Source organism: Colletotrichum godetiae (assembly GCF_030913485.1).
Source record: "Colletotrichum godetiae strain CBS 193.32 chromosome Unknown BDP55scaffold_7, whole genome shotgun sequence".
NCBI classification, from domain to species: domain Eukaryota; kingdom Fungi; phylum Ascomycota; class Sordariomycetes; order Glomerellales; family Glomerellaceae; genus Colletotrichum; species Colletotrichum godetiae.
Genome location: NW_026851255.1, coordinates 972,221 through 985,968, shown reverse-complemented (window position 1 = coordinate 985,968; position 13,748 = coordinate 972,221). Strand labels below are relative to the sequence as shown.

Here is a 13,748-nt window from a genome sequence, read left to right as displayed (position 1 = left end):
ACCCACATTGAACCCCTCGGACCATCTCGTATAACCAACGCTATCCTGAATCGTCAACGCCTCTGCCCTGGCGTTCATGTCACCATCGACCCTAGCGTATGCTACAGGCTACATCATCCTGGAGCATTGCACGATATTCTTGACACCTCGCCCACTCTTGTCTGGTATTAGATATGAGACGCAACCTTTTCCGTCTCACATTGCTTTCGAGACGAAGTGAGAAAGACCAATATGCAGGATCTTATCGTTCATCTCAAAGGCTCCCTGACGCCGTGCCCATCCGCCTGTTCGTGGCTCACAATGTGATGCCTCTCAAGATTGGAGAACTCACTATCCATACGCGAAGCAGCCGGAACTTTCTCCGGGTGCCAATCGCAGTGCTGTCTTCAGAAACAAGCCCCATCATCATTTCCCAAGCGTCCGAGACCCCGTTAGCAAACATCCATCAACCGGCCACCCGTCGCACTGCACCACGGTTGAACGCACATCCAAACCAAATGTGGCAGAACCGGCTCGTCGCTTACTCCGGAAGAGGCAAAGACGAATGTCCATCTCTTCCACAGATCCCCTCTCTCGTCGAAAATCCCACCTCAGATAGACTTTGACGCTAGAGCCTCTCCGATCTGACGCCCGCCACTTTTCCCTACCAAGCCAGACTTACATTGGGATCCGAACCACGGCTCGCTCGGCCGAGTCCCCCCTTTTGGCCCCCTTTTCTTTTTCTGTTTTCCCGCCTCTTTAAGCTCGCAGCTCGCAGCTCAGCCGCACATCATCCGCTATCTTTCCGAGTGGCCCCTACTGAGTCCTGACCACGGACTTGAGGTGCTTCCCGAAGCTAGAGTGTCCGTGCCGAAGTTTCTTCGACTTTTGGCTCAGGTGGAGACTCTCATGTTCGACTTCACCCACAGAATCCGACCCCCTACCAACCAAGTATCTACCATTTCCCGGGTCTGTGGTGCCCAAAATATACTTTGGCATCTCGTGTGCGTGGCGTGTGTGCTCTGTCATCTGTCATCTCAAGATCTAGAACAGGCCTCTCTTGTTCCTGGCTTGATCTCATCTAGAGAGACATCTTTTTGGATACTATACTCTCCAGATTAGGAGAACCTTGCGTACCTACCAAGTTATTAACTCATCCGAGCTCCGAACTGACCTCATTTTATCCCACATTCTGCGTCTTCTCGGTCATTGAATCCTCGTCGTCGCGCCAGAGCTGCGTGTCGGGCTTCCTCGGTGCCCATCGGGCTTCTCTGGCTATTCCCGTGTCTCTGCAGAGCGAGTGCGAATGACGATCTTCGTCACGCAGCCGGTTGCTACCGAGTTTTTTCTAAACTCTAACTAAGACCATTGTCTTTGAAGCCAAGAGGCTATATTTCAGCCTTCATTCGTAGCAGACATACCGTGCAAGCAGAGAGATAGCAGCAGTTCAGTCGTGTGGATCGGATAGGGTTGCCCGTCATTTGCCCAGCGAGTCTTGATATCATCTGGATTTCAATTAGTCCTTTCTAGGATGACACCTCCTCCCTCTCTCTCCGCCTTGCCATTTCATATCTAGAATTACCAGGGAATTGGCCGTTCACTTGAGCATGCTGTATTCATACTGGAAAGTTTCAGCTTATGAGAGAACCTGTGGAGTGAGATTGTCTCTAGTTGATGTCCAACCAGAAAGTTCTGAGATAACTGCCTGGAGTCGTAGTTGCAGCATCCTGCCAGCTAGCTTGAAACTTTAGCCAAGAACATGAGAAATCTTGGTAGGGGGACTAGGGTAGCTAAGAACCATTAGGACATCGCTTGAGTTCCCGTCCTATTATTCCTCGAGATTTGGTTCTCAAAAGACCTCTTGATGAGGTACTAGGTCTCACTGCAATTTTCGGTTTTTGTTATGGGATGCTACCTCTGTCTTCTCAACCTAGAAATACTGTCATACACTCGTAGCCTATTGCCAACACACCAACCAAGCCAATACTGACAAACTTCCTCCCTATTCCAACACTCCAATCCATAGGCAATCCCACACAGTGTGGTGTAATTCATGCAATCCGTCCACGGCCATCATCCAACAACAACACCATCCTGGTGCTCGATCTCCGTCTCGACCTCCCAACCAATCCATCCAGGAGCTTCAAACATTCCGGAGTACCAACTTCGAGACCGCAATACTTCATGGATATCCATGAGCGACATGTTTTATCGTGGATCACAGCTTCGGAGAAATCTTTGCTCGCTTCCTCATGGCTGCGGTGCCCGAAAGGGCTGGGAAATTGTCGTCGTGCTGCTCTTGCTTCATCTTCCTCTGCACGCCCAATTTGGCTAATCCTCTCATTCTCTGCTTCTTCATAGGTCCCATTTCTCTGTGGACAGTCTTAACGTGGTCCTCCACACTTTCGGCGTATGGCTCGGTGGTTTGCCCTCCATCTGCAATTTGCTTTCCTGCGTTGCTAGCGTTAGCCAAGGACATGTCACCGGATCTGTTCGCGATGTTGATGATATGTTCGAGCATGGCCGACTGAGGCCCGTGAGACGATGCCAGCCGATCAGACCCCTGAGTCGCTTCATGCTTGTCCACTTCAGTGCGAAGCGACGCCTTTGAGTCTCGTCTGCGCTTCTTCCCTGGCTCCTGCTCCTGAATCGACTTCGGGCTGAGAACACACGAGACGCTTCTCTTGGAGACACGCGTCTGCCAGCCACCAGGAGATCTGAATCCCTCGATGATCTGTCTTTCAGATGTGTGGGGGTTGTTTCCCGGGTGCACATGTGCGCGTCCAATGCGACTGTGCATGTGCAAGCCGCCGGTCTGCTGGTCCTTATGCTGCGAAGATTGAGCCTGGCGGCGGCGTCCCAATCCTTCGCCCTCAGACACAGTACAGTGGCTGCCAGTGATCAAGTGATCGTTTTTATTGTGTTTAGTAGGTGGCTGGGCTGGGGCAAGATCACGGGCATCAGAGTCATTTCCTGTGAGATTGTCAACATGTGTGAAGTCATAGTGGGGGAATCATCAAAACAGTGTAGCACTCACTTCTAGAACGGGCCAAGCCTGATGTCGATGATTTACCGTGGCTGGATGCACCTCTTGTCTTGGGGTTAGGGAGTGTATGGCTCCTAGGCCTACCTGTTAAGCCAGTTGGAGCATTCTGCCCAAGGGATGCAAAAGAGCTATCGCTGTCGTAATCGCATTCATGGTACTTGTTGTTGGCGAACCCAGATAAGGGTTGTTCGGGCTCATATAAAGGGCCTGGCAAAGTCTTGATGGCCACCAAGCCCATCCTGTCGGGGTCCATTCTACGTTGATTCAACACTTTCGGCTTCTGGCTTGGTGTTGTACGGATGGATCGACCCCGTGTAGCGACAGACGCCTTCTTTATTGCTGAAGTGCTCGCAGAGGCCTCCACTCTTTGCTTCTTCGGGTCTCGAGCCGATAATGACTTGTCGGGCGCAACATCATTCCGACTTCGCTTCGAACCTTTGGTTGTTGTTGTTGACTGAGTGCTCCCTTTCAAGTCGTTCTAGGTCTTTGAAGAGGTATCATCCTGACATTGGGCTCGACGTATTGGCTTGGCTCCGGGCTTCGGAACGGTAACAATTCGGATGGAAGGCTTGGGCGCCTTGGCCATCATGTTGGATAGAAGACTGAAGCTTTTCGGCTCGGTCGATTTCTTTGCAGTAGTCACAGCTTTCTCTTTACCGGTGCCTTGGGTGGTGTCCGATTGCCGGTGCATTGCATCATTTTCTCCCGACTGCTTTTTTAGAATGCTCTGGGGCTCAGTATCATGGCTGACTGGAATTGACGACAAGGTTGATGCGCGAGGACGGGAACTCATATTTTGCTTGATAATTGCGACATTTTTGTGCTTCCGTCTATTCGTGCGAGACGAAGTGCGGTATTCCTCATCCTCGTCTTCAAGAATGAAGCCGGATACTTTGATCGCTGCAAATCCTTCTTGGAGGCCGTCGGCTGAGGCAGTTGTGGTTACAGGCTTTCTGCTCGAGCTTCCGAGAGTCTTTGGTTCTTCGGTGTCGGGGAAGAAGCCACTTTTGAAAGCTTGACTCTGCTGCTTATCTAAGAATCTGAGGTGCTCGATATGGCCGCAGTTGGCAGGCGACGGAATTCTCAGAGGCGAAGAAGGTGCGTGGAGGTGTGCAGTCGGGTTATCAAGTAGTGGGTTGCCACGATTCAAGACACCTTGATCGACGAACAGGCTATCTGCAACCTGGGATGTGGCTCTGGATTTGGCCGTAGCGTGTAGACTTGACACGGTAGGAGACTTCTGGAAAAGAGATCCCGAAGTATTCTCTTGACAGGTCCTAGTGAAGTCCGCTGATGGCAGAGAGGACACATTACGGCCAGACTTCCAGTGAGCACTGGAAGCAGGGTGTGAGCTCAGAACCCTGTGCCGGTTGTGGTCGATAGCTGACGGGAAGTGCGATTGCGAGTGAATCGGACCGCATGAAGAAGCCATAGCTGGAAGTTCGGGAAAAGTGGTTCTTGGAGTCTGCTGAAAAGCTGATGAGGAGCTACCGAGCCCTACATAGGCTGCCCGAGAAGCTGACGACTGATGAATGTCGTTCGTGCTATGTAGAGAATACTCGGGCTCTGCACCGCGCTTATGCGATGAACTTCCTCGTGGGATAGTATATTGCCGCGGCGTGATATTGGAAGGTCGGAGGGATGGGAGCGACGCGTTCCTTTGCTCGGGAGGACGTCGAGGTGGCGTCTGTTGTTGGCCCGATGACCGACGAGACGCTTCAGGAGCGCGGTAAGTGAAGTTGTCTTCCATACTGAACAATCACTCAGCGAGCAGAACTCTGACGATTGTATCTCTCGCGTGCTTTGGAGGTATAGCTCGTGACCAAGGGATTCGGCGCGGAATGGCGATGCTCAAGAAAGACGCGATCGTAGAGGCGCGATAATTTGGTTAACGTGGAATGAGGAGAAATGGCAAAAAGGACCAAAAAGACGACACTCCAAAACACCAAAAATACAAGACAAGACTCAAAGAATGATTCTCTGAGCACTGAGCAAGTAAGAATGGTAGGAGAGTGTGATGTGTGAAAGTGGGAGGTTGGCGATGATTGTGCGGGTCTCTGAGCAACGTGAAGTGGTGGTGAAAGGATGAAAAAGTAAACAATTTCCGCGATGAGGAAGGTGTAGAGATGAATAACGGACGAAGTGAGAAGGAACGGCCCGCCCTGCGGTAATAAACACCCTCTGACCGCCTTCTCGCCGTCCCCCTGAGGCGGTTCTGAGGTAATCACCGCCTCTTGAACGACCTCGCGTCCACATGAGGCGGTCACGCGTACCCGTTTCTCGTCAGAAGTTCAGATGGTAGGAGCCGAGTGCCTGAGGTGCCTAACGTTAAGATAGCTCGGGAAGGAGCGAGTGAGTAAGTGAGCAGAAGGGAGTGAAGGTGGCTCTCAGAAGGAACATGAATAGTGCCAAGGAGAGAAGGATGGATGCATTTGTAGGAGGGCTTCGTCACTATCTAACCACCATAGGCCGTTAACTTCATCTTTCAAGACGCATGACATGCTTAAAACAATGATGACTTACCTACCACACATAAATCCAAGGGAAAAAAACAAAAGAGTTCACCCCCCCGGTGCAGAGCTGGGGGCTACATCTCTGGTGCTCATGCTGGGACTCGAACTCGCTGAGCCTGTCGTCGAGTAGGCTGGTTGGCGTGAAATTGATTGTTGACCATAAACCATTCCACCACCACGCCACAGTTTGACCTGACCCCCGGCCTAGGGGGCGCCTGCTGCGCTGGTGACAGGAATGGAGTTGAGGGGGTATATGAGGGCTTGTGGTGTGTTTATTCGGTTTGTGTATTCAAGTAGTAGCGGGAAAAGGTATCGGGTGAGAAAGTTTGCGATGCGGCTGGACGGGAAGGAAGGCGCGTGCCGGGGTGGCTGACCTGGTACCCATTGAGGTGTAGGCTTTGAACAATTGCCTAGGTAGGTATACTGAGTCTTGTCTGTCTAGGTGCTCTGTTGATATTAACTGATCCTGAAAAAGAGAGCTCATAGCCGAAGCCACGATATCTTTGACAAGCCTGACCAAGTCTACGCCCTCTTGCTAGCTCTCTGCAAAGCCTTGCCAAAGTGTTCAACAAAGTCCACACAGTCCACAAACGTATTATACAACGGTGCTGGCGCGACTCTAATGACGTTCGGCTTCCTCTCATCAATGACCACCCCAACTTCTTCAAAGTACTTCATAACACCATCCAACAGCCCATCCGCGAGCTTCAAACTCAACTGCGCGCCTCGCTCCTCGCTCCCCGACGGCGTAATAACGCTAAACATCTCGGAGCCGAGCCAGTTCTGCAACAACACCTCCAAAAACGCCGTCAACCGCTTCGACTTTTCACGCAGCGGGCCCATGCCACCAGCGAGCTCAAAAACCTCGAGAGACGCGCACAGCGACGTGATATCCAACACGCTCGGGTTACTCAGCTGGAACCCAGCCGCGCCAGCCGCCGGGTGAAACTTTGTCGCCATCACGAAGCGTGAGCCCTTGTCGTTGCCCCACCAGCCGCCGAAGCGATTCACGTAGCCCCTTTCCGAGTCGGCGTCCTCGACCGAAGTGGTGACGGCCGTGTGCCGCGCGTTGACGAAGGCGCCGCCGATGCAGCCCGGCCCGCCGTTGAGGTACTTGTACGTGCACCACGCCGCGGCGTCGACGTCCCAGTCGTGGAGCTGCAGCGGCACGTTGCCGACGGCGTGGGCGAGGTCCCAGATGATGGGGATGGAGTGCTTGTGGGCGAAGGCGGTGATGGTGGGGATGTCGAGGAGTTGGCCGGTGTAGTACTGAATGCCTGGCAGGAGGATGAGGGCTGTGTCTGAGGCGTGGGCTTCGATGACGGAGAGGATGTGCTGGGTTGCGAGCGTTGGTTCTACGGCGGTTGAGGGGGGCTCTATGCAGACCATTGACGTTGATGGGGAGAGATCATGGTGTCTGATTTGGGTCTCCACGACGAACTGTGTGAGTTGTTAGTCTCCTTCATGCTTGGCCGGGTCACTCGTCTGAATTTGTGGATGAGAGCTGACTTACATGGTCACTCGGAAAGGCCTTGCTCTCCAGGATAATCTTGTGTTTGCCATCCTTCTTGGGCTTGTAGAAAGCCGACATGAGAAGATGGAGATTAGCCGTCAAGGTCTGCATCACGGCGACCTCAGACTCCTCAGCGCCAACAATGGGGGCCATCATCTTGGCCGCCCTGGCGTCGACGTCGAGCCATGTCGGCAACGGGGAGTCTTCCAAAGGCTTGAAGTGTCCCTGTACGCCCTGCGTCGCCCAGGTGGACAGATACTGCTGTATTCTCTCGGCGGTGCGCTTAGGCTGCAGACCGAGGGAGTTCCCGCAGAGATAGGTGCATTTCTGCTGACTGGCTTCTGATGTGGCAGAACCGTCATCTTTTCCTTGGTGAAGGATGTCAGCTCCAAAATCGAGAGGTCATTGAATCTAGAGGCATCGAGTGGCGAGAGATGGCATGTGAAAGGGACGAGGAGCAAAGGTGAAGGGAGCCAGGTGTCTTCTGATGCAGTAGAATGATGCTCCCAATTGCTGACCTTTCTTGGCAAGGGTCTTGCTGGTGATGTCTTGCTTCGTGGGGATGACAAACTCGTCCCGCGTGTGCCTGAGCGCATCTTCCTGGTCCAGGGCCTCGGCGCGTTGCCTGATGGAGGCGTCGAGGAGAGGATCCATATCGAGGGAGGGGGGATATGATAGTGTGGATGACCTTTGACTAAGATGAGGTAGGACAACCTATACTTGGACCTTGGCTTGAGGTCGGAGACCAAGAGAGGTTGAAGCGGGGGGTGGGGAAATCGAGATGGCCGTCGATATGTGTCGGTTCTTTTTCTCCGCTTTACCTAGGTCAAATGGCAAAGTTTTGGCCCTTGGTCGTGTGTGTGTCAAGATCCTTGAAGTTAAGATGGCCTCAGAAATGCTTCGTTTACGGCATACAAGATTAGGCACGTTGGTCAAAGGCAGGTCAGCAGTGTTTTCCACGAGTGAAGTCATGATGCTCCAACGAATAATTCCCGCGCGTGCGCCCCTCCTCCAATGAGGGGTTCGGATGGAGCTCCGGCTGGCGGGGCCACGCCGCGCAGCTGGCAACCCAACGTTCACCACCTGTGGCTCACCTCACCCTTGAACAGTGACCACTTGGAGCGATGGCTGCGTGTACCTAAGCTTGAGACGGACGGGGCTGACCACTAAGAGACCAAGGAAGCATCAGCTGTTCCCACCGTGTAAGGCAGTTGGAGAGAGTGGAAGAGGTGAGACGAAGGAGGATTCACCATCTCGGCATCAGAAAGGGGAAGGTATCCTCTTTTTCTCCAAAACTTTGTGGTTGAGTGGACCTCTGAAAAACTTCGTATCGTGTTGTGATGCTGAAAATTAAAGATGTAATTCGATTCAAGGTAAGAAGGATACTTCCCTTCAACCCTCGACAAGTAACTCGACAAGTACCTCGACAAGTAACCCACGTTGAAGTACCGTGTACTTTGTCTCACTGCATCAATTGTACATATAATATCTCACAAGTTTCAAAATACCCAAAACCTGCATCGTGACAATAAAAAAAGTAAAAAATAAAAAGCCTTCTGTTCCATTCTATCATCAAAACACAATAACGTGCTCGAGCTAAACGCCTCGGATTACGAAATATGGGAGTTTTCATTACCCCCTCGAAACCCCGGTATTACCCCCTCATTACCCCATAGACTGGCCACATGCGGGGTTTTGCTGACTCGTCCCTTGGCATAACCCTCCGCAGTCCGAGTCTGGGGGGGGGGGGGGGGAGCACGAGATCGTTTGGGTCCAGAACAGGGCCCGGTACCTTGGAGGCGTCAAGGTAGGGTAGGTAAATCAGGTACGGCGGCGGCGGCGGCGACGGCATGGCGGGGGTGGGCTTGCGTCTTGTCTCGCCTCCAAGTTTTTTTTTGTGTTGTCTTGTCTTCTTTCGTGGATGGCTGTGCCTGATGGACCACCGGATACGTAGTCTACACTCCATCCAGATGGAGCCCTATTGGGGAAAGAGGAGGACCAAGTTGACCAACGGGATACGTACGGCTACCTAGGTACCTAGAAGGAGAGGGTGGGATGGGAAAAGGTAGGTGAGGTAGGTAGCACGGGGTCGGACGGAGCCAGAAGACAAGTCCGTCCCCCTTCCCCCGTGAGCGTCCGGGGATCCACCGCGGGTTATTCGGGGGGGACAAGGTGACTCTGGGGGAATGGGAATGGGTGGTGGGACGTATGGCTCCCACCCTCAACACCCCTCCGACGGATTTTGATGTTCCACGGAAGGAGTTACGGCACGGGGTTCTTCGGCAGCGGCGGCGCTTGGCGGGTACAATATAATTATCCACAGTAGACTGGCTGACCAGGGGCTTACTTTCCTTGCAGATCCTGAAGTAGTCTGGCAAGCCTGGGCTCAAGAAGGCCCGTTTCGAAATTCAAGCCGCTTTTTTTCTCTTTCTCTCCTCGTTATCATCCAATGTGACACGGAACTACGCTGTGAAAGTTGCCATAATTAAGCAAGTCTTCCCAGAGCCATGGAAAGATAAGCACCGGGTGCCCAGCCCGAACATCTTGGAAAGTTTCCCCCCCTTTCCCCGGGTGGGTGGTCGGATGATCTTCGCACTTCGGGTTCCCCTTTAGCCTCATGCAAGTTTGCTCTGCGGGGTGGTGGCAGGGGCGTGGGAGGGGGATAGACATGAAAAGATATTTCCCTTCCCGCTTATTAGCACCAGAGTACGGGTTGGCTGGGACAGAGAGGGTTTAATTAATAGAGAGATGGAAGTAGACGCCGGTTTTGGTACATTTCTTCACAATTGATCGGTTACCTACTCCGATGAAATGGGGCCTAGCATTAGTAGTAGAAAAGACCGAGAAGGGTTAAAGATAACGGCCGCAATGTACCTTTTTCACAAGGATACTCTGTAACTGAAGTACTAAAGATGGAATTTGGGAACGGAATGTTGCAGATTTCTGAGGATACGGCATGAACTAGGGTGGTACCTCTGAGTCCTGCGAGGATCCAGAAAGCCACATAGTAACAATACACTCGCAGGTTCTCTTGGCCGGAGTTTGACTTGACGTTGGGACAGTTTCGGGTGGAGACCCCGACCCTCCGGCCGTGATCACCAAAGTTTGTGTGTACGGAGTAGGGAGGCTCTGCTTGGCTGCCAATTTGCTCTGTTTTTCGTTGTCTTTTCTTTGACAGGTTACCAGTATTGCGAAGTCCTTCCCAAAGCCAATGCTATTTCGAGTTCTGGACAACGATGGAAAGAGGCCTCCCTCACAGTGGGCGTAAACGGCGTGAAAAGTTTCCCCTCCCCCCAAAAAAAATGCCTCTGGGTTACTCAATCGGGAAGAGCCATTTTCTCTCTCTCTCTCTCTCCAGTACCGTGTACCGTTCAACTTTCAGTGACACACATTCGGAATTCAGGTTTATCTGATCGTGGTACCTTACCTTGCCGGATCAGAATAGGGAGACGCGGCACGATGCGCCCGTCGATATGCACAATAGAGGAGGCCTCTCTGTTTTTCACTGTCTTTCCGTTGTGCATATCCAATCAAGATGGCAAATCGAGAACAGCAAGAATGAGAATTGTGAATGACTGGTCAGACTTTTGTAGGTACTTGTACGGATACGTTTGTGGCGGCCGGCAATGGGCGCGATGCCGCAATTATTGCAACAGCTTTTGCAACTTTGCGATTAAAGCAAGGGGTAATGCAAAAGTACAACACCCCAAGTATCGGGGAATATTTTTTTTTTGGTTAGTTTTTGATTTTATTTTTTCGTTGTTTCATTTTTTTTGGACTTTTCAAGTCCTCACAAGTCAGTCTTTGTTTCCATGTGTCATTGATCTGCCTTCTACACCCCACAGACGGACTCAAACAGAGCTTCATCGTGACCTGGGGCTGGAATGGTGCCATTGACCTGGAACCCTGAGCCGGGCTTGACGGGCAGGCGAGGAAATTAAACAACGTGTGCATCGTGACCTCTCGTGTTTTTCTCATGGTCCGTGATGGGTTGACGGCTGACTTGCCCCAAGCTTTCCCCGGGGAATGCAAAAAAGGGGGACCTAGGAAAAATCTGGGGAAAAGGCAGACCGTACTCTGTAGTGTAGAGAGGGAAGACTTGGCAAGTGACGATTCGAGTTTTTTCGTTCCCCTCGTGGCTGTGCTATTGGAGTCACGATCTCTTCACTCCGTCAATAGTAACTGGAGGCGTTGTTGGGGTAAAGCGGTCGCCGGTACCTTCACCTAACCCCCTATTTTTGGTTGCGGTGATGTGTACGTGTGCGTGCGTGCGTGTGTGTTCCACACCTTGAGGTGCGAATAATTCTAGAACTCGGTGGACTGGAAGGTCCATCGGGGTGCGGTGAGGGATAGATCGTGACACATCGTGTCTCTTGACCCTTCCAATGGGGACATGGTTCACGTCTCAACATTGAACGACGTGATGGAGCATCGAATCCACAAAGTGATGCAGACATGGCAAACTTGAACATTCCATTCCAAGCTTGTCGTCAACTTTCTCCCAACTCTTACCCCATAACATCCACCTGGTATATTAGCACGCAGGAAGGGGGGCTCCGCAGGTGACGGATGGCGCAGTGCTTGTTCTTTTCCCGGAAGGGGCTAGAGACTCGGAAAGAGAGAATTTGATTTTGGACGAAACAAAATGCCTTGCCAGACCGCGTGACGATGGTCCAGGGCTTTGGAGACCGGCAGTGTTTTACAACGGCTTTTCCATTTGGTAATGGCGATGCGGGATCGCGGGGCATCAATTTGGATCGTCGGGGCCCCGGCCTGGGGGCTAGACTTGTGGACTGGAACTTTGCGGCGGTACCGTAGGTAATACGCAGTCGAGACTCCAAGGGAGTGAGAGTATCGTGAGTTGTGAACCATCCAAGGTACCGAAAAGCTGGGGTAAAGCAGACAAGCAAGCTGCAAGAGTCAGAGAGAACGGGGGCATTGTCCAAACGAACTAGGTTTCCCATCATCCAGAGTTCCCAACTTCCCCAATGGGGCCAAGTCGGACTGTCCCGTGGCCATCTCGGGGTCGCAACTGGCGTTGGCGCGGGCTGCACGATCAAGTAATTTGGGGGTAATGGAAACTCGACGATTCGGGGGCCCGGTCGCCGTCGGTTGGTAGATGGAACAAACAACAACCACGGGGCAAGATGCCAGAGCCATGCTAGGGCGGCTGTGGGGAAGGGAGACATCAGCCGCCGCGCTCCCGGGCCACTCGGGGCTGGAAGGGTCAAGGGCCATCCCCAACATTGTTGTCGTCGTCTCGTGATCTTTTACAGACTAAATTTTCTCCCTCGGATCTTGGACCCTGGGGGGGGGGGGGTTTGGTTCTTGTTCTGGTCTAGATTGTTGTTGGGAGGCTTTCCTGGGCGTGCGGGCTGAGCTGTAGTTGTGCACAAGATCTGGGGTAAGAGAAATGTGGAAAACAAAAAGTCTCGGGTTCTGACGAGGTTGTCGGAGAGAGTGTGCGTATGTGTGTGTGTGTGTGTCTGTGAGATTGTGAGAGAGACGCGTGTAGTTGCCTTGGAGCAACTAGAAAACCTGGTTCGTGTGTCCGCATGTTGCAATTGACGGTCTTAGGACGAACATGGCTGTTGCTATTAGTGTCCATATTTTTATTATGAGGTCTGGGCTGTTGCCGGGGACTTGTTGTTATCATGCCGTGATTTGCAAGGGAGGTACGTTAACCTTAGAACAAAGATGTAAACGTCGTGTATACTTGAAAAGATACATATTGCGTCTTTTGATTTAATACATTAGTATTGCAAAAGTAGGTATCGTGGGTATCTGGCATGGTACATATTCAGAAACCACTTACGATGGAGCCAGGTACGACGAAGTTGGTTCTTTTTCTGGGGCTTTAGAGGGGCAATGGCTGGGAAGCCGTCTCGAAGCAAGGCCGGCGCCTGACAAGCGGGCGTTTTGAGCTGCAACACGAATAAGCGGTAAAAAAAAAATTAAAAAAAAAAGGAGAGGTACTCGCGACTTGTTCAAATTTGAACGGCTTTCTTTACCCGCGCCGTGGTGGACGATATTCAGGGCAATCCATTTTCGTGTCCAAAGTATTGAGGTACCGTCGCTTACCGTCACCGGTTTTTCGTAACGAGTCCTGTGCTTTGTTGGGAAAGAAACGCAAAAAAGGCATCATCTCGAGGGTACATGTCGTTTCGTCTGTACATAGAACGGCGGCTACCAGTGCCGAATTCTCGGGGCGTCTGATAATGGGAGGTGACTTTGACGGGATTACAGAGTGCTATGCAACAGCAGAAGGCTAGAAGCAACACAGCAGGTCGGCGGGTAAACCGGGTACGCACAGGACGGCCCAAGACGTGCCGTTCTTGTGTTGTGAGGTTGTTCTTCTGACCGGCCGCCCGGACGTGTGGCTTTGGTGGGCGATGTCGATTTTGACACATTTGCCTGTGGTGAGTAAGACCGTATGCCTTGTTGAAGGCTATTGCCATCGCCATCGCCATCGGCTTTGGCTGGCTGCGCTGGCTGCTTTGACTTGGGGCTTTTCGACCCGACATCTGAGATGGACAGTGTGTTGCTCTCTTTTCTTCTTCAATAGTAAATTCGCCCTCCCAAGTCCCAGTCCCAACCGGGCCGGTCATGTTGGGGAACACAAAAAGTATGAGATGAGGTTTGAAGAGACGTCGGGTGCCCGCTCCGACCCTTTGGCCACGAATGAGAGGTACCTTAC

The 13,748-nt window shown here is 52.2% G+C and overlaps 5 protein-coding genes across 5 annotated transcripts; all 5 read right to left on the bottom strand.

Moving 5' to 3' along the window:
• Nucleotides 1–2,197: 2,197 nt before the first annotated feature.
• Nucleotides 2,198–3,278, bottom strand: BDP55DRAFT_628499 (uncharacterized protein; the record flags this gene model as incomplete). Its single annotated transcript, XM_060571908.1, has 2 exons — nt 2,198–2,952; nt 3,017–3,278. The coding sequence occupies 2 exons, from the start codon at nt 3,276–3,278 to the stop codon at nt 2,198–2,200; spliced, it is 1,017 nt and encodes a 338-aa protein (XP_060433664.1).
• Nucleotides 3,279–3,390: 112 nt separating this feature from the next.
• On the bottom strand, nt 3,391–4,882 carry BDP55DRAFT_758094 (uncharacterized protein). Its single transcript, XM_060580795.1, has one exon. The coding sequence runs from the start codon at nt 4,773–4,775 to the stop codon at nt 3,504–3,506; it is 1,272 nt and encodes a 423-aa protein (XP_060433663.1). The 5' UTR covers nt 4,776–4,882; the 3' UTR covers nt 3,391–3,503.
• A 1,020-nt stretch (nt 4,883–5,902) lies between these two features.
• On the bottom strand, nt 5,903–8,103 carry BDP55DRAFT_652244 (kynureninase 1). Its single transcript, XM_060574106.1, has 3 exons — nt 7,570–8,103; nt 7,052–7,413; nt 5,903–6,978 (listed from the first exon to the last, which is right to left on the bottom strand). The coding sequence occupies exons 1-3, from the start codon at nt 7,703–7,705 to the stop codon at nt 6,061–6,063; spliced, it is 1,416 nt and encodes a 471-aa protein (XP_060433662.1). The 5' UTR covers nt 7,706–8,103; the 3' UTR covers nt 5,903–6,060.
• A 3,368-nt stretch (nt 8,104–11,471) lies between these two features.
• Nucleotides 11,472–12,535, bottom strand: BDP55DRAFT_385052 (uncharacterized protein). The gene has a single exon (XM_060567187.1). The coding sequence runs from the start codon at nt 12,238–12,240 to the stop codon at nt 11,560–11,562; it is 681 nt and encodes a 226-aa protein (XP_060433661.1). The 5' UTR covers nt 12,241–12,535; the 3' UTR covers nt 11,472–11,559.
• BDP55DRAFT_385043 (uncharacterized protein) lies at nt 12,472–13,748 on the bottom strand. The gene is made up of 3 exons (XM_060567186.1): nt 13,208–13,748; nt 12,867–13,157; nt 12,472–12,788 (listed from the first exon to the last, which is right to left on the bottom strand). The coding sequence occupies exons 1-3, from the start codon at nt 13,657–13,659 to the stop codon at nt 12,704–12,706; spliced, it is 828 nt and encodes a 275-aa protein (XP_060433660.1). The 5' UTR covers nt 13,660–13,748; the 3' UTR covers nt 12,472–12,703.